The sequence below is a fragment of the Olea europaea genome, unplaced genomic scaffold (genome assembly GCF_002742605.1).
Source record: "Olea europaea var. sylvestris unplaced genomic scaffold, O_europaea_v1 scaffold1794, whole genome shotgun sequence".
NCBI lineage: Eukaryota > Viridiplantae > Streptophyta > Magnoliopsida > Lamiales > Oleaceae > Olea > Olea europaea.
The window spans coordinates 35,239-56,029 of NW_019235679.1; the positions used below are offsets into that span (position 1 = coordinate 35,239).

General features: G+C 37.0%; 1 protein-coding gene and 1 pseudogene across 1 annotated transcript; one reads left to right on the forward strand and one right to left on the reverse strand.

Annotated features, from left to right (window-relative positions):
- The window catches only part of LOC111378245, a 15,507-nt pseudogene extending 8,698 nt beyond the window's left edge, over nt 1–6,809 (forward strand).
- Nucleotides 6,810–7,617: 808 nt separating this feature from the next.
- On the reverse strand, nt 7,618–9,856 carry LOC111378246. Its single transcript, XM_023001418.1, has 7 exons — nt 9,400–9,856; nt 8,913–8,962; nt 8,742–8,817; nt 8,550–8,645; nt 8,323–8,403; nt 8,149–8,240; nt 7,618–7,753 (listed from the first exon to the last, which is right to left on the reverse strand). The coding sequence occupies exons 1-7, from the start codon at nt 9,727–9,729 to the stop codon at nt 7,618–7,620; spliced, it is 861 nt and encodes a 286-aa protein (XP_022857186.1). The 5' UTR covers nt 9,730–9,856.
- Nucleotides 9,857–20,791: the final 10,935 nt, after the last annotated feature.

The window sequence follows — 20,791 nt, forward strand, 5'->3', positions numbered from 1 at the left end:
TTTTGGTTCTTTATTATCTAAACAAGGCATCTTTGACTCATCAAAGGTAACATCTCTACTGGTGATGATTCTAAAACCTTTTACTTCTTTACTCCATAGCCTATAACCTTTAACCCCATCAGGATATCCTAAGAAAACACATTTCTGGGCTCTAGGTTCAAGTTTTCCTATACTTTGATGGGAATAGGCGGCACAACCAAAGATTCTTAAATGTGAATAATCAGGAACATGTCCTGTCCATAGCTCTTCAGGGGTTTTATCTCCTAGAGCACTTGAGGGGGTCCTATTAACAATATATGAGGCTGTCATTACAGCTTCACCCCATAACACCTTAGGGACACCTGAGCCTATCAACATGCACCTAACCTTATCTAGCAAGGTTCTATTCATCCTCTCAGCCACTCCATTCTGCTGAGGTGTATGAGGTACAGTTTTATGCCTTTTAATACCAGATTCTTTGCACAACTGATCAAATTCAGCATTGCAAAACTCAAGGCCATTATCAGTCCTAAGAATCTTAATTTTCTTCCCAATCTCATTTTCCACAAGAATCTTCCAAGTTCTGAATTTATCAAATGTTTCAGATTTGTGTTTCAACAAATAAACCCAAACCTTCCTAGAATAGTTATCTATCAAGGACAAGAAATATCTATTTCCTCCTTGAGTAACAGTGGATGAAGGCCCCCATAAATCAGCATGTATATACTCAAGAATAGAGGTGGTTCTATGTTTTCCTGTGTTAAAATGCAGCCTATGCTGTTTTCCTAAGGTGCAGTTTTCACAAAAAGACACCTTAGATATAGAGTCCTTCCCAAACACACCTTTCTTATAAAGGATGTGTAGGCCCTTTTCACCTACATGGGCCAATCTCTTGTACCACTTTAAGGTAGCATCAACTTCCACACTAGAAGACTCACCTATGTGATCAAACACTGTACTAGCTTTGATCACATAAATTCCATTTCTTTTAACACCTTTAAAAATAACAAGTGATCCTTTTATCACTTTCAAGAATCCATCTCCTATTTTTCCTTGCAATCCCATATCATCTAGATTCCCCATGGAAATCAGATTCCTATTCAATTCAGGAACATATCTCACCCTTTCAAGAGTGTAAATGTATCCATTATCGAATTTCAAAGTGACATTCCCAACTCCCTCAACTCTGCAGGCTACATTATTGTCCATAACTACTTCTCCTCCATCAATTTTCTTAAAATTGTCTAAATATGACCTTTTATAGGTCATATGAAAAGTGCAACCAGAATCCAAGATCCATTCTTGGTTCTGATTCTCATCAACAACATTTGCAGAGCTAGGTAAATTTTCAGTCACAGCATATACATCAACTGTGGCAGAACCTTCAGATTCTACCACATTACCTTCATCAACACCCTTTTGTTTCTATTCATTTTTCTTCTTATAACAGTTTTTAATAAAATGTCCAGATTTCTCACACCCATAACACTTCTTAGTCCTAGTCCTTGACTTAGACCTGCCTCTACTTTTAAATTTTCTCCTATTGTTATTCCTTGATTATTATGGCTTTCCTGAGTACCACTAGACCTACTTAAAGTCCTCCCTCTAGCAAACAAGTTCTCATGGCCACTATTACCTCTCTCAGACTTAAGTTCAAGTTCCTTACTTCTTAAAGAGTCTATAACAATATCAGGTGTAAGAGTATCTCTAACATACTTAATGGCGGCTTTAACCTCTTTGTAGGCTTCAGGTATTGCATTAAGTAGTACTACAGCCTTATACTCATCAGAAACTTTCTCACCTGTATTAATAATGTCTTGAACGAACTAATTAAAAATGTCTAAACTATCTTCTAAGTCTCTAGTTGGATCTAATCCTAAAGCTAAAAAATTTCTCTAATAGAAACAACTTATTAGGTAAAGACTTAGGTAGGTAAAGCTTTTCTAATTCATCCCATAAGGCCTTAGTAGTATAATGTTTGCCTACTTTTCTTAAAACTTGATCAGATAAATGCAAAATAATGGAGGTATAAGCAAGTTCATCAGATTCTTCCTTTTGATCATCTGTCATGGTATCAGGAAATTCATCTGTTATTGCTTTAGAAACTTTTTGCTAAACTAAAACACCTCGCATTTTTTGTTGCCAAATGGGAAAATTCCCTTTTCCATCAAAAACACCAAGTTCAAAAGATTTTGTCATGTTTTATTGTGAAGAACTAACACAGTATTTTTCATAAATTATAACAAAACAAAAAATCAGCTTTTGAAAACTGTTGAAATTGACCTTCACAAAAAACTTATGTTTTAGATCACATAAAGTAATATGCAGTCAAATAAATGAGCCACAATTATTTTTATTCACAACCAGTTTCAATCAATAGCAGGATCATTAGGTATTCTAATGTAAACACCACAAGAATCAGAAAATACAACAATGCAGGTAAAAACTATATCTCAGGATTAAAGAATCAATATATGCAGGACCTAGGGTTGATCAAATTCACCAGGATTCCGTGAGAATCAAGTTCTCAGGTCAAGGCTCAATTTGAATTACCCAAACTTAATTGATCACAGGCAAATATAACAAGATATCACAAACTAATGTAACAGGTTACAAATGTACAGTAATTGAACATATCAACATAGAGGCATATATACATAAGGGCAGTGTTTAGTGAGTGTGAAATCATAGAGGGTTCAAGAAATGCAAACCGAGGGTGGTTAAACAATTTAACCACCAGCTGAAATCAGAAAAATTATTGCAGCAAGGATGGATTCACTGCAGGTCACCAAGGCACAAAACGTGCCCCTACAGATTCAGTCTCCTCCAGTTTCAAGGCCTGGCAGCTCCAAACAGTTAGGGTTCAAGTACAAAACAAGCCCACAGGATCTCAGTATTATGATTCTTTTACAGATCACATCGAGGAATCACAGAAACTCCCTCGCATTCCACAGTCCAGAGTCGAATCAACACCACAGACCACTAGGTCGACACAAAATCAAAACTAGGGTTTCGCGATCTCCGGTCGAACGCCTAGAAATTAATTTTCCAGTGTTCAACCTTCAATCGAAGACTCAAGAACGAACGCCTAAAGCTCTGATACCACTATTACAAACAGGATCCGAAAAACATAGATGAAAACATAAAATCGCAGATTACATCATAAACCCTAAATCACAACATCAAGGCTTAGATCTCTCAATCGAAGGCTCAGACCACGTCCATTTTACCATCACAGAGGCACCGAGACTCAAACACAAACCCTCACAACCCAACACACCAAGGTCACTTCACTGGACTCAAGAAATCAAACTGCCTACCTTCGGTCGATTACTCACACAAAGGAGAATCACACAAGAACACGATTATCACAAAGATAATCAACCAGAAATCTCACAAAGAGAAGAAGGAAGGGTCACACAGACAGGGAACACGAAGGTTCCAGAAGACAGAGAGAAAGAAAGAAATCAGAAATGACGATCCCAAGAGCCAAACAAGGAGTAAGGGGGATATTTATAGGTAATATCATCAACCGTTGATCAGCGGGTCAATCCAACGGTCCAAGAGCGACTAAGATGTGTGGGCTGGATATTGAGCTCGGTTAAGTGGGCCTTCTAGGTATATAATTAATGGACCAAGTATTAAATCCATTTTGGGCCTTTTCATCATTGCCTAACAGTTGGACTGGATCAAATGGCATCACAGCCCAACAGTTATTTTAAGTGGCAAGTAATTAATTAATTGGTTCGATCCATCTCACTTCTAGGTTTGTTTTGAACTACTCACAAATGGAGAATTTAAGTATGTTAAATGAATTTATGCTTTTTGAGAGTGAAAGTTTCTGATAGAAGAGGGTAAATAACCAACATCCTAATGGAATACTGTTGAAATGTCTTCTGAGAGGAACTAGTGCTGATGAATGTAGTGATGGATGCAGTGCCATATTGACAATAGAACGGAAATAATTGAAGATACTCGTACACAAGAAACCAATTAGAGAAGAGAAATTAAATTCTGAAGAATTTAATGATGGATTTGTCATATAAATAGTATACCTTTATAACAAACATTGAATATGCATTTAGCTTGCATTTTATTTCTTTAGTTTATTTGTGATCCATGAACACCAAAAATTGTAAAGTTGCAAGAAAATAGAACTGTTGTGTTGTGTAATGTTTATGTAATTCTGCATACTGATGATTCATTTTCTTCATCTTCAGTTTCTTGAGCCTCTTAAGCTGTGTTATAGATCACTCAGTGATTGCGGTGATCGGCCAATTGCTGATGGAAGCCTTCTTGATTTCTTACGACAAGTTTCAACGTTTGGGCTTGCACTCGTGAGACTTGATATAAGGCAAGAGTCAGATAGGCACACTGATGTTCTAGATGCTATTACAAGGCACCTGGAGATCGGGTCGTACAAAGAATGGTCAGAAGAACGCAGACAGGAGTGGCTTTTATCTGAACTTAGTGGCAAACGCCCTCTTTTTGGGCCCGATCTTCCCAAAACCGAAGAAATTGCTGATGTCTTAGAAACCTTTCATGTCATTGCTGAACTCCCGTCGGATAACTTTGGGGCCTACATAATTTCCATGGCAACTGCCCCATCTGATGTCCTTGCAGTAGAGCTTTTACAACGCGAGTGCCATGTCAAAAATCCTCTAAGGGTGGTCCCATTGTTTGAAAAGCTTGATGATCTTGAGGCTGCACCTGCTGCTGTGGCTCGGCTTTTCTCAATAGATTGGTATCGTAATAGGATTAATGGGAAACAAGAAGTCATGATTGGGTATTCGGATTCAGGAAAGGATGCTGGACGGCTTTCTGCAGCATGGCAGTTATATAAGGCCCAGGAGGAGCTTATAAAGGTCGCAAAACAATATGGCGTAAAGCTCACAATGTTTCATGGCCGAGGTGGGACGGTTGGAAGAGGAGGCGGCCCAACCCATCTTGCTATATTATCTCAGCCACCGGACACCATTCATGGCTCACTTCGTGTCACTGTTCAAGGTGAAGTTATTGAACAATCATTTGGCGAGGAGCACTTATGTTTCAGAACGCTCCAACGTTTTACTGCAGCTACACTTGAGCATGGAATGCGCCCCCCTGTTGTACCGAAGCCAGAATGGCGTGCTCTCATGGATGAGATGGCTGTGTTTGCCACAAAAGAGTATCGTTCTGTGGTTTTCCAGGAACCTAGATTTGTTGAGTACTTCCGCCTCGTAAGTATTTATATACTATAGTATTTTTTGGTCAGAATCTGCAAGAAAATCACATATAAACACAGTAAACCTAATAGGTTTAGATTGAAGAATGGTAACTTCTACATGTGGAAATATAAGTTGGCATCAAAGTTGGCAGTTTGACTAAAGAAGACTGATAATTGTTGGCTTACCCATATGGTGAATGGGGCTTTTGTAACATTTTCTTGTCTAGCTCTCTTTCTGAGAATTGCAGGCAACACCTGAGTTAGAGTATGGTCGGATGAACATCGGAAGCCGCCCATCAAAAAGAAAGCCTGGCGGTGGAATAGAATCACTTCGAGCCATTCCATGGATATTTGCGTGGACGCAGACAAGATTTCATCTTCCTGTCTGGCTTGGCTTTGGAGCTGCAATCAAGCATGCCATTGGGAAGGATATTAGAACTCTTCAAACTCTCAAGGATATGTACAATGGATGGCCTTTCTTCGGAGTGACAATTGACTTGATTGAAATGGTTTTGGCCAAAGGAGACCCAGAAATTGCTGCTTTGTACGACAAATTTTTAGTGTCAGAAGATTTGTGGCCATTTGGAAAGCAACTGGGAAACAATTATGAAGAAACTAAGAATCTGATCCTTCAGGTAAGGGCCTTCTTTCCATTTTAATACCTTTATTCACTAAAACATAACTGTTCTACAACCTTAATGTGGATGCTATTGTTGTTTCCCATCACGCTTTACGCTATCGTGTGAAAACTGTGTCCTGCTAAATGAAAGATGAAATGGAAAGACTTTCTCAATGTCGCTTTTCTTTGTGAATATATGGTAATTACTTTTCGAGTATGTAAAAAATTGACGGTTAGTTGATTTTTGTCAACTTCCAAGAAATAGAAGGTGAAAAAAGAATGTTGAGCTGAGAATGCGTGGTGGATTTTAATTTATTTGTTTTGCATGCTCATCGTTCTTTTTATTTTGGTTAACGATAAAGAAGTTCAGTTGCTACTAGTTCATGATTAGTTCAACTTCCATTCAATGGAAGTAATGCAAAATATCCTGAAATGGGAAGCTGTTATGGCCTCTCTTCTTAGGTTGCCGGACACAAGGAACTTCTCGAAGGAAATCCCTACTCGAGGCAGAGATTCCGACTTCGGGATCCGTACATCACCGTCCTTAACGTCTGCCAAGTCTACACGTTGAAGCAGATACGTGATCCAACTTACCGTGTAAAGGTGAGGCCACATCTCTCAAAAGAGATAATGGAAATGGATATGAGAAAACCGGCTGCTGAACTGGTGAAGCTCAACCCTAAAAGTGAGTATGCTCCCGGGTTGGAAGACACGCTTATCTTGACCATGAAGGGTATTGCAGCTGGAATGCAGAACACGGGCTAAGGTCGGGTTATCTTGCCCGTGCTAGATATATGGTGTCAGTTAAATTACAAGGAAATGAAAACGTGGCACTCGTTTGTTGGATGCGATAATGTTGCCTGTAAGTACTTAACCAAGTAGCTTGCCCCAAATAAAATCTTAAAGCTTTTGTATTTTGGTCATTTGGTGCCTACCTTTATATGACAATGCTCTGTGAGGAAACATCAAAGGTTTAAGAATACAGAGATTAAGAATTTGCTATTTTATTTTGAAATGATCTCTTCCTTTTTGTTGAATTTTGACTTTTTCCATTAGTGTTGAGCTACTCGTACATGTTTGAAAAGTGTTTATAAACTGTTTAAATTATATATAAATAGAAATGAATGGTGGATAAGTTAAGGAAAAAAGTGCATGCACAGGAAAAATGTCAATATGTTACCAACGTGAAAAATGACTAATGGGTCTCATTGGACAAAAAATACTTTGGTCGAATTATACCCTCGAATAATTATCATGGGCCCGTTGCGTCATTCACTATCTATTTAGAAGCTTGCAACAGCAACAAAAGTCATGACAAGTCATGACAGAGGCCTTGACAGAACAAACACATGCTGAGGAGGTCGGCATTTTTTATTGACATAGGACCTGCAACGTGAGAGGCATTCATTCCTTAGGTCAAGACATTTTCTAGCACTTCAGCAAAATTCATCTATTTAAGCAGCATCTAATAACTATTATAATGAGAAATTTGGATAAAAATATTTTGAAATAGTAGTTTTTGAAAGAATGTGCAGTTAAAAAAAAAAAAGTTTCTGATTTACGTGTAATACTATTTTATTAAAAATATGTAGTTAAAAAGTAGAGAAAAAAACGTATTAAAATTTTAATGAGTCAAACAAGTGCTAAATGTTTTCTGTTGAGTTGAGACACCGTGTGCACAAAAGGGTGGAGACATGGAATGGCAGAAACTAAAATTAAAACTTGGAGAAATGACTTTATGTCACTTGAGAAAGATTGGAGTTGTTCAGCATGAAGTTATGTCAATATCTTTAAAACTACACACATCTAGTTGCTACCAAGAAAAGCAAATTTTTATATTTATTTTTATTTTTATTTTGACAAGTCCTTTTGCTCCATCTGCCATAGAATCAATGGTTTTTCCAAGCATTCGCATGTATGCCAAAGAACCGAGCAATCCAGCACCATAGCTGAACAGAAAAGAATTATGATTACATACTGGCAGACAGAATATCTTTATGAACTACTGCTATACGGAAAATGATCCAGCGAGTAAGTGTCAACATAAGAAGGATTTGTCTGCACCTGATTATGTGATCAATCAGAAATGTAAACAGAAGCCCAATCCACAAAAAATATAAATAAAAAATTATAATAATAATAATAATAACTAAAAAAATAAAAAGAACTGAGGTTTCAAATAACAAGTCATTTGCAAAGGATGGTTAATGCAAAAGGTAGTAGTTTCACAGATGTCAAACGTCCCATCTCATTCACAAATCATCAATATAATGCAGATTAATTTCACAAGGTTGAAGTAGTAGTCATACAAAAATTCTGAAACGCATCCTAGCAAGGTGCTTACCTTGCTGCAATTTCAGGAGAATAAGAACAATAGGCTGAGATTACACCAACACCACCAATGCCCAGTGTGAGGAACTGCAATTTATTCTTCAACTGCAAAAACATTAAAAGGAGAGATTGGAACTTCCAACTAAAGATCTTAAGGATGTAGAAGCTAATATTTTCTTCAAAAAACCTTATAGTACTGTTCCCTTGACTGAGCAGCCAACACTTCTGGGTCCCCTCTGGGACGCTTTGATTCCCTAAGCATCACTTCCTGCAGAACAAGAAAACTTGGATTAACGTAAAAGGATTCTTAAAAAATACAATATATATATATATATATATATTTGTTTTAAGCAAACAGAAGTTTAAGCATATAAGATGAGAAGAAAATTGCATGTCCAAAATGAAACTACACACACTGCCTCCAGTTGCAGCTTTAGTAGCCCTGTCCCACTTCTCTAGCTCACGTCGTGTTGGGGCTGGTCTCCATTTTCGAGAAGCAATGCTATTACTCTACAAATCATTTCAATCCTGATGAGTATGGAAAATAACAAATGCAAACTAGTTTTACAGACCATTTTTTCAAAGGGAACTTAAAATCTGTCACACTTGAATTTCTTCAACTCGTGGTTCAACCGCAGATCTTGAAGTCGCTGTTAACTCTTTGCTCAAGTCAATTTCCAAACTGCATCCTCAAAGAGTGGGACTATTACACGGGAAGCAGTATAGGAATTCAAGACAAAATAAAATAACAATTTCCAAAAATAAAAGGTTGTGTACCTGTCCAAGCTCATCACTCTGTTCAAGCTAAGAAATCCACAAGGCTCTTCCTGTTCAGAAACATACCAAAACAGTATAATTTACCAAATTCAGTGCTGATACCTGGACAATATATTTATCAACTAAAAGCAATAAAAATTCAATCTGTGGTAAAATCAGAACAAACAGTTTCGGAATGAAACCAAAAAATTAGATCAGCAGTACTTCGTAGAACAGTCAATTAATTAGACAAGCAGAACATTCTAGAAATTCTCTCTGAAAAGAAGGGGAAAAAAATGACACTAGACATCCCTATACAATGTTCAACAAGCAGTATTATCCAAGTTCCAAATTCCAAAACAATTAATCTCAATGAGCGCTAAAAATTCCCCATTTTTACTAATTTCTCATACAAAAGCAACAGCAAAAATAAAACCCACAATATAAATCACTCAAAAAAACCCAGATAATGACAAACCAAAAATAATCAATTGGCCAAATACTGGACCTTCGCAGATGAGAATCGAGGGTCAGAATTAGTGTCGACATCGACGGGGTCTTGAATGAACTTTTTCATTCGACCCATGAAGTCTTTGTTCCACAAGTATTCATCAGAGGCAAGAGGGTCCTCATCTCCACCCCAGTATTTCCTGAGCTTCGTTGTGGTGGGTGGGCCCCCATACTCACCCGGAGCCACCCCTGTAGACCATTTCATAGGCTTTTTCTTGGGCAGTATGATCTTGGTCGGCGGCCTCGTGATTGCTGGCTGTGGAGAATCTTGAGATGTGGGTGTGGCTGTTGAAGTCACTGAGAGGTAGCAATTCACTGCCGCTGCCATTCTGTGTGACTGCGTGTGGGGGACGGGGCGCGGGAACTGAAATAGGAAATATCTGCAGGGAATTGTGAATTGTGATAGAGAAGATGACACAGCGTATCAATTGATATTCCACCCAAGCATTGTCCATTTTTTGTAATTTTTCACAGATTTTTTATTTTTTCTGAATTAATAATTATATGAATACTTTTTTTTTTTCTATAGAGCTAATAAAATAGGTAAAATACTCATATTTATTTTATTTTAATAAAAATTTAACTAGTAAAAAATATGAAATAATAATAATAATGTAATACGATTATCATCCATAGATTACCTTAAATGTCATAAAATATTAAAGTATTCAAATTATGACATTGAAAATATTTAAACACTATAATATTATAGTATTAACTTTGAAAATATATATTATTAAGCCATTGTTGGGACTTGGAGATTAAAATTATATTTTTAACAATTTTGATAAAAGTTGATAAAATATGTAACTGAAAAACTATGGATCCCATATTTCATCATTGACTTTGATTTAAATTAAAATTTAGATCTTGCCCTTGTTTGAGCCCCATTTTTAAATCAAAATATATTTTTCAACAGTGATTTGATATCATTTTAACCACACATTCTTCAATAAAATAATATTATACGTAAATCAAAAAAATTTCCTTATTTTTTGATCATACATTTCCCATCAATACACTATTCAAAAATGGGGCTTTATTTCGTATCAAAGGCCAAATGAACTTTAAGCGTAGCAATTATTATATTTTAAATCTACTATTATATATTATTAACTTGATTTAAGACAGAAACATTGATTTTGCGGGTTTGGTTAAATTATACTTTGTCTTTCTTACTATTGTTCATTGTCAGTTAATTTCAAATTCACATACCATAAAGCTTTCTATTGCAAGGACTTTGAAGCTCTATGGTCACAGATGAATGCATGTGAACACTTGTGACATAAAATATCATACTCTCTCCATCCAATTTATTTTTATTTTCTTGTCCACATTATAGCATCAAATTTCTTTTATTGAGAATGTTTTGTTTGTTTACTAATATACTATTACACTCTTTTATAGTCAAAGTCAAATAAGAACTTAAGCTAAACAAATGATTTTATGGGGCTTGACTTGTAACTACCAATATTTAAATGACCGAAAACAGAATAAAATAGGAAGTTATGGATTTAGTTTCCTAATATTAGAAGTAAATGGACTAAATGTTACATTATACGAAGATTGGGGACTTGACTTGCAATTATATTATAATTATCCATTTATAGTAAAGGATAAGGATTCCCTTTTGTTTTCATTTGGGGGAGAAGCAGCAGGCATAGAGGAAAGAAACCGAAACAAAGAATGAGAGAAGGAAGAAGAAGAAAATAGGGGTGGAAAAGAAAGGAATGAGTGTTGGCTTCCAACTTTCATTCATTAATTCTCCTTATTTTCAAGATGGAAGTATAAATTATGTCAATTGAATTATGGCAAATTTGCTTAAATTTGAAGTTAGCAAGGTAGACTATTTTGAATTAGGGTTATGGAATTTAATTGTGAACAAGGTAGACTAGATGGGGGGACTTTTATGTGAATAAGTGGCTGTCTGGGTTCCATAAAATAAGAATTTTGGACTTATCTCTTTAGGCTTCTCTTTAATTCGAACGAGGCTTTGTGAAGGGTTTTGGTTTCAATAAATCAAATATGAAACTTGCTAAAATATATAGATGTTTTCGTTGATTGGTAGGGAAATAAAGGAAACAGGTTAGCCTTGATAGAAGCTGTCCACTTGTTTATGTTATATATCTTTAGACAAGGAATAACTAGAAAAGAAATAAAGAATAAGAAATAGAGGAATACGAGTAAGATGAGTATTTGGGAATCCATAACCAATTTGAATTAATACAATTTCTAAGACGCACTACTCTTAATTTCCCTAATTTATTTATTTTTATCCTTAGATTAAAATCATATCAAACATTTTGCAGTAAAATAAAAACATATCAAGGAAATCAAATTTTAGAATATAAAGAGTTAAAAGAATCGCTAAGTTTATATTATACCAAAAGAGAATTTTGTTCTAAAAGACACCTCATTACACCTTAATCATATGACTATCAAAAAATTTTGATCAAAAGAAATGTGTGCAAATTTTTCAAGAGTTACCTATAGATCTATTCCTGATATGGCGAAATATCAAAGTTTGGCAAAATTCTTTTATTTTTACTACACTCTTTTACTAGGCATTAATTTCCTACTTTACACAATGCCACTTGCTGTTTACTCCACATACATTATAGTATTTACATAACAAGAAGTGACCAAGTCATAAAAATCAATAATTATCATTACAAAATCCTCCCCGTCTTCAAAAGTTTCGACCTCTTTTTCCTCGTCGATCACCATATAAAAACGTGTATAGTGGGTATGTCTATATATAACATGTATAGCTCTGAGGTCCTCAATAATCTCGACACGTCTGGTGGTTCGGATAATTTCAGTCTCTCGCGGTGGCAGCTACAATACAAAATACAGAACGTGAATCATAAAGTTCAGTAAATATGATGATGCATGTCAAACATACATGGGCCCAAATTCTTATTATAGTGTACCGTATGAGCTCAGAATAACATGGACTTTTTCCTGCGTGTTAACCAATATCAACGCATCCATCGTTGCCCATCAAGACTCAGGATGCCACATCAGTATATCATATATACAAATTCAAGGCCTGGCTTACATAGATACAGTGCTCAAGGTGCCTATCGCAGTCCCAAGGCCACCAAAGGGACCTCCTGGTACTGCCCGTATACAAGTATCGAACTCCCAATACCCTATTCTTGGCTACCCTTAATGACTGTCAGGAGCCTCAAAGCGGTACAGTTATTCGGACACTATAGTACGGTATATCTATAATGGGATTCACATTCAAAATTTTCAACTGTAACTTAATCAGCATGACAACACAAGTATGCATGATCTTGAAAACGTAATTATTCCTACGTTTTCCAAATAAACTCAATGCACATGTAACATACTACCATGTCACATAGCAAAAGAAACAACCACATTTAAACACATTAATGTATTTTGCGTTGTAGTTGGAAAAACATCAATATTTGCCTTTTTCGCGATTTCCTTGATCAATATATGCATTGACACAATAATCTATACATTAATCACATCTTATCTTATTATTTCCCGATTATTACATCTCAACTAAACTTATAAGATAATATAAGTTATTTAATAGCATACCCCTAATAAAAATAATGACACTACTTTATTGTCATATAGTAGTAATAATAATAACATTAATAATATAAATGAAATTCTCGTTATCGTCATTAACTAAATTCCATAAAATTATTACATGTACAATTTAAGTTAGCCAATACATTACCATATTACTTTTCCATTTCATGCTTGATCCACATTTCTTTTCAATCAACACGAGTTTATATACACATCCATACGCATTAGTAAATTTTCTTATTCAATCCATATTCTTCTTTACCACATTTCCAACATATCTCACCATTGATACTATGCATTATAACATTTTTTCTTCACATCTTATCACATAACTAGATCAAAGTAATTTAAATTTAAGCTTCAAGTGCTAATTGTTATCTTTCTTCCCATTTGAATTTACCACTTATATAAATATAGTAGTGGCCCAATTTCCATACCCATTATTATGATGATATTAACAATTATTATACCAAGTTATTTTCTATCTCTGCTCACTTCTTTCTTACTCACTATATTTTCCCCCAAAACTATTTTATACAATCTTTAATAATGTAAGTTAAGTAAACTAAAACTCAATATATCTTCAACTAGTTTATAAGTTTTAAAATTTCCAAAGTCAAGATTTTGAAATTGAAAAATTATAATTTATTTTCCTTGATTTTATTAATTAAACTTAACTATAATATTATCTTTTATCAATTACTAAAAAACCCTAAAGCAACAAATTATAATTCCTATTTATAAACCAATTAAGTACGTAAAATAATTAAATAATTAACTAAAGAAAAATTTAAAATAATTAACTTAATGAAAAGACATACCTTAAGGAGTGAAAATGATGTGAAGAATGGTAGGTCACATTTTACAACTATCCTTTATTTATAGTTTATGGTAGGGATTAAGTGTGCAATTTATGAAATTGCACATATAACCCCTATGATAACGTGCAATTATTTAATTTGATTTTAAAATTATATCTTTAGACTTTGGACAATATATGCAATTATTTCTTTGTTCATAAAATTGTACCTTTAACTCTTGGGCAAATATGCAATTATAAAATTGCATTTTCAATCCCCATAATATTATTTTTAATTACAATCCCTAATAACATTTATTCTATCATTAAATTAAGTCCCTACAATTAAAAAAAAACTCCCTAAAATATTAAAAATATTTACTAGAAAATTTTGGGATGTTACAATTTTATTTTTATTTTCAAGATTGAGGTAGTGAGAATATTCGGAAAGCAAAATGTCTAAATTAGCTTGAAGCCTATAATTCAGTTAGTGGAAAAACTTAAATATTTTTAAAGTATTTATAAATTAAGTATATTATGAAAGTATGTGCAATTATTTATTCGATTTTATGATTGCAATTTCTGATATGACTCGTGAATTCGGCGAGTCGTCCCCCCTTCCTACGGGTTCTCCCACTGACCCAGTGACACACTAACCAAATTATGGAAATCTTTATTATTATATATGTGGAATTTCAAATATTACATGTGGTACATTTATGATTTGGTGTGTGGTACATATGTGATATTGAGATCGACTAGAAAAGTCTCATAGTTATATATTTCTTCTACTTCACTGATGGGCCTTGACCGTGTTCTATACTACACTGATAGGTCTTGGACTGTGGATGAAGGGATCTTGATCGTGTACACATGGTTTACCGAGAGGCCTTGATCGTGTTCTAGAATTGATTATTAAAGGCCTGGAGACCTGCTTTTGTTCGCGGAGGGGCTAAATACCCATGGCGAAAGTTCTTAACCCGATGGGCAAATTATAAATTTCAATCATAGAGTACATTTTGATGGATTACATGTGGTGTGATAAGATGATATTATAAATTTGAGTTGAAATTACATCATAACTATGAGATTATATATTTCAGTATTATGAGAATGTCTCACATCTAGACTATTATTATTTGATGTTATAGTGTGAATTGTTGTAGCAATGTAAAATCGATTTTCGATAAAATTGTATAAATAAGAAAATATAATTATTTTCAAAATTTTCCACTCATTAAGCTATCAACTCAAGTAATTTCCCATGATTTTTCGTACAGTTAGCAATTGATTCTTTATAGCTGAAGGAGCCTAATGATTTCAAAGTGTTAGCCACACGACATGTTGAGTGTTATGATTCGTATTGATGAAGCACAAAGTAAATATTTTGAGCCCATCGCATTATATTTTACATAAACATTTGATTTTAGCCCATTTTTATAATAACTCATAGTCAGCCTTGATGATAGATTTGACATTTAGTCAGCATTTATTATCGACGTACGTCACGTTTCGAGTCCACTAGGTTGATAAGCCTTATTTAATTTGTCTTGTTATAACCCATTTTTCCCCACTTAATCTTGAAATTATACAAATATAAATAAGAGTAAACTGAAAAAGTTTTTGGAAAAAAATATTTTTTCAATAATATTAAATAAGATTTTTTAATTCATGTGAAAAAAAAAACAGTCTATGTATATTGGACGTAGTGAGTAATTATTTGTTAGTTTTGCAATGATTATCTTCATCATTTTAACATTTGAATCCTTGTATCAACCTTTTATTTCGTAAACGTAATTTTCGTCCAGTATAGTGACATAACTAAAATACCATTAATATAATATCTATTCTATTGGAGGTAAAGACTCCACGCAGTGCCCGACCAAAATACCCTTATAAAATGTGATAGGTGAAGTAAATGTGCCTATTGGACTGAAGAAATGGACGATAAGAACATTTTAGTAAGAAAAGGTTGATGTATGGGTGGGTGCAATATTAAAATTGAAATGATAGAGACGATTATCGCAAAGATGGCAAACTATAGGTACATTCTATGTCAATTACCATATATACAATCACTAACTTTTGATTTTATGAAATTTGCGCACATATGAAATATTTGACAACACGTGACAATGCATGTTAAAGACAAAAATGTATCACGCACGATCTACAAGATGCCCCATTTGAAGATGCGTTACGTGCAAAAAGAATATCGGGGCCATGATTTACCTCAAATTGCATATAACTTCATAAATACAATATTTTTGTCCTAAAAAAATTTAAACTACCTCTTCTTATAGTTTTTTTTTTCCTTAAATACATATTTTACATTTCTTTCCTTTTATAGTTTTTGAACATACCTCATTTTCATTTGAAATTCAATAACATTAAAATATTTCAACTCTATATTATTATTATTATTATTATTATTATTATTTTACATCAATATTTGCTTGTAGAGTAAAATGAGTTGCAATGTTACTTTTTTTTTTTTTTTACTTTGGAGAGTGTTACGTGTTTGCACACTTGAGCAACTTATCGGGGCTAACAGTCAACTCATGTCGAACCACGTGGTACTCAAGTCGATGTGATTTGCATAATCGAGGTCCAGAGAAACCTAGGCCCATATATACCGAGGCCCATTTATCATTGCCTCTTGAGGAGCTTCTGAAACCCATATGTCGAGGCCCTGTTGGCCGAAACTCTGTAGTCGAGGTAGCAGTTTCCGAATCACAAAGCAGTATCTTCCATAGACACTTCTCCCAAGAGATCCTCTGCACAAAGATCTTACTTGAATGATTGATAGAACGTTTGTCATAAGTGTAAATGTTAAGTCTTGTGAGGCGGCTCTACCAATCAATAAATGTATAGCAGGCTAGGTGTGGCTGATACCTACAATTTGACATATAAATTAACAGGATAAGGCCATGTATACCCCGAACCAAAGGTCACGATCTAACTTGTGACACTATAAATACTCCCCTATGTACCCCATACAAAGGCTAATGCAAGAATCAATACAAGAAATCATACTTTACTCAACTCTCTCTTTCTTATTATCTTGCAATACAAACGAGTTCATACATATTTAGATACACATTTACAAATATCGATTGGTAATTATTGTACAATCAGTCTACGAACATCCCGTCGAATTCCGAACGTTCTCGTTCCGCGTCGTTGAGCTACTCCCACGCCCTCGATCTATCCGTTTTAGATCGTCAACGTGTCTTAGCATGTTGGATTTTCGCTCACGTGTGCGCGGGGCATCCAGCATCTGCTGGCAACATTTTTTGGGGTCAACAGATTGACGTCGTCTGTGGGAATCCATACAATAACCACGAACAACCTTGTGGTGAAAGCTTATTGAAAATGAACATTTGGGTATCCCCCTTAAAAAAAGATTTGTTCTTGAAAAAGAACAAGAGGAAGCCCCACAACTTGGCAAAAATCTAAGGGTCAAACAAAGAAAATGAGTTTAAACGAAGATACACCCCCCAGGAGTGTAAGAGAAAACGCAGGTATGCCCCCTCCAGCAGCTCGGCACCGACTCTACCACCACCATAGAAGAGGTGGAATGTGAGTGACAGCCCGACTATCAAGAAAAATGGCCGCCATGGTAGCCAACATGAGGGACATTATTAGCCAAAACATGGCTATGAGGGAACTCATTACCTAAATGCAAGGCCAAGGAGGCTTCCTTATTCCTCCATACGTCCCTCAAGGGCACTACTGGCAAAAAGATGAAGTTCAAAGTCAGAGGGTTGCCTCGCCGGACTATAGCTGAGGTAGAAGCCCATTTGAAAGGGAAGTGGAAGTTGAAGTTTCTTCCAACTACACTTTTGGGCGACCCACCAAGGTCCCTTTGAACCATGATAACTTCCCATCTCCATATAAGCAAGAGCGAAGACATAGGAGGTCAGGTAGTGTATTTGACAGAATAAGCCCTATAGAACTAAGCCCTAGGTAACAATAGCCTCGTGAGCCTTGGACAATGCCACAGCCCCCACCTCCAATGCCTCAACAGTCGGAAGAAAGGCATGAAAATGCCCCCCGTGCAGTACCGTCTAGAAATAGGCGCCAAAGGAGGGAAGAGGAGGCTAGGAACCGTCCCGACACCTCTCACCAACCACCAAGGTATGAGGCTGATGAAAATGATTCAGATAAACAGCAGAGGTCTTGTGACTTGGACGATGATGATGAAAATCTGCCATTCTCAAGGGAACTAAGGAGTGCCTAGGTCCCGAACCACTACATTATGCCCATGATATCAAAGTATGACGGAAGAGGCGACCCAGAGAAACACCCGAATGTTTACAAAACTCACATGAGCCTAAGGGTTGCCACCCTAATTGTGAAATGCAAAGCTTTCCACTTAACACTTAGTGGAGCAGCTGAAATTTGGTATAGTAGGTTACCACCTGGGAGCATAAAAAGTTGGCCCGAATTCAAGGCCACATTCATGAAGAGGTTCGCTGTGAATAAAGAGGGAGAGCTCTCATCCAACGTCTCCAAGATATGAGACAGGCACATGGGGAGTCCCTGAAGAACTTCTTATCATACTTCATTGATGAGATGACGTACTATGTGCAAGTCACCGACCGTGAAGAGTTATCTGCACTGAGAGGAGGCCTGAACATGAACACCCTATTTTGGAGGGACGTGCAAAATCAAGACCCCACCACCTATGACGCCCTACTCAAGATGATGAGATGGGAGATCTTCAATGAAGAATTGATTGAGCATAGGAACAGGGCAAGTAGAGGCCTCTCACCTCCGCAAAGACAGCGTGCTAGAGGGCCGACCTCCCACTTGATGGATTACTAAATGAACCAAGCCGATAATGAGAGTTCTGGGCAAGCACTTGCCACCACCATTCTGAACGCAGTTCCTACCTTGGCATATGAGGATATCAACCCAGTCACTGACACCCAGCAGATGGGAACTCCGTAAGGATCCTGCAGTGGGAGAGGCCGAGGCCAGGTTCGGGACCTAGAAATAGGTCAAATTCGAACCTCCCCGAATACTGAATATACCACCATCCTATGGTCATGACACGGCAAATTGTCGAGACTATGCTCACCGTACCCGGCAAGAACTCCCCAGGGATAGAAATGAATCGCCCCAGGCGAACAGACCCCCACCTAGGTATGATAACCGACCTAGGCGTGAAGAGGCCGCTCCTCGTCAAAGGGATGTTTCTCCACAACGAAGGGAGTACGATGTAGAGAGGCCTAGGAAAGGGCGCAGATACCGAAGAAATCGACAAACTCGGGATGAGGCTCCTATCCACGAGATGGATACCATATTTGGAGGCCCATATATAGGCAATGAAACGCAGAACGCTAAAAGAAATTAAGCCTGTGAGGCTAAGCACCCCCCGCTGACCAGTTATATTGTGGACCACAGTTCTCGGAGGAATCAAGTTCTACCTATTGTCTTCACCCAGGAGGACGCTGAAGGAGTTCACTACCCCTACTGCGATGCACTCGTGGTGAGAGCGGTCATAGCCCGGAATGGGCTCAAACGAATGTTAGTTGACAACGATAGTTCTGTCGACATTCTATTCGGGTCCACCTTCGATAAGATGATTCTGGACCATGAGTAGACTCCTACTTCCACTCCCTTGTACGAATTTACCAGAGATAGCATCACTTCGAGAGAAAGATCACCCTTGCAGTGGACATGGGGAAGTCTCCCCAAACTACAATGAAGTTCATGGAGTTCCTCATTGTTGACAGTCGATTGGCCTACCATGGAGTATTGGGTAGGCCAGCTTTAAAGGAATTGGGAGCCATCACCTCCATCCACTACCTATGCATGAAATTCCTAATGGAAAACGGAGTGGCAACGGTGAGAGGCGACCAAAGAGGCTCGAGAGAGTGTTATCTAAGCTCCATCAGAAAGGTAGAGCCCCGGGACGTCGATGTGATTATCGCGGACATTGTCATGGCTGATATCCCAGGTAATGCTCCCTCCGAACCGAAAGATATGGAAATGATCGACGCACCACCCATTCCGAAAGTATTGGTCATCGATGAGATTAACCCCCGCATAGTTGAACATGAACCTCAAGCATCCCCAGTTGAGGAACTTGAGAGCTTCTCGATGGACCCCCGAGACCCATCCAAATTGTTGAAAGTGGGCAAAGGCTTGTCTAACATTTTGAAAGAAAAGATCAAGGATTTCCTAAGTAGGAACCTTGATGTCTTTGCTTGGAGGCATGAGGACATGGTAGGCATAGACTCCAAGGTCAGTTGCCACCACTTGAAAATTGATCCTAAGGTTGCCTCGCACAGACAAAAGAGAAGAGCTCTCAACCTTGAGAGGTATGAGGCCCTGAAGGAAGAAGTTCAGAAGCTCATCCGAAATGGCTTTCTCAGGGAGGCCACCTATCCGAGGTGGGTCTCTAACCCGTTTTTAGTGAAGAAACACAACGAAAAATGGAGGGTATGCATTGATTTCACTAACCTCAACAAAGCTTGCCCGAATGACAGCTTTCCACTCCCAAGGATTGACCAACTGGTAGACTCCACAGGTGGGCACAAGTTGTTGAGCTTCATGGATGCATACTTCGGCTACAACCAAATTTTCATGCACCCGGTCGATGAGGAACACACCTCTTTTATCACAGATAGAGGCCTTTACTGCTATAAGATGCCCTTCGGGTTGAAAAACTCCGAGACCACATATCAAAGGCTCGTCAACAAAATGTTTGTAGACCTCATCGGCAAGACAATGGAGGTTTACGTGGACGACATGCTTGTGAAAAGTTTGAAAGCTGGGGACCACATAATGTACCTCAACAACACCTTCCAAATTTTGAGAAGGTCTACGATGAGGCTCAACCCCCTCAAGTGCGCTTTCGAGATTGCCTCGGGAAAGTTCTTAGGAGGCATGGTCAACCAACACGAAATTGAAGCCAACTCTGAAAAGATTAAGGCCTTATACAAGATGAGGTCCCCCCAAAAGCTAAAGAAGGTACAAAGCTTGACTGGGTAAGTAGTCGCAC

Coding starts and splice junctions, on each gene's coding strand:
- LOC111378246 (XM_023001418.1), bottom strand. CDS start 9,729: ATGGCAGCGGCAGTGAATTGCTACCTCTCAGTGACTTCAACAGCCACA. Junction 8,404..8,549: donor AAGCTGCAACTGGAGGCAGT/GTGTGTAGTTTC, acceptor CTTGTTCTGCAG/GAAGTGATGCTTAGGGAATC. Junction 8,241..8,322: donor CAAGGGAACAGTACTATAAG/GTTTTTTGAAGA, acceptor ATGTTTTTGCAG/TTGAAGAATAAATTGCAGTT.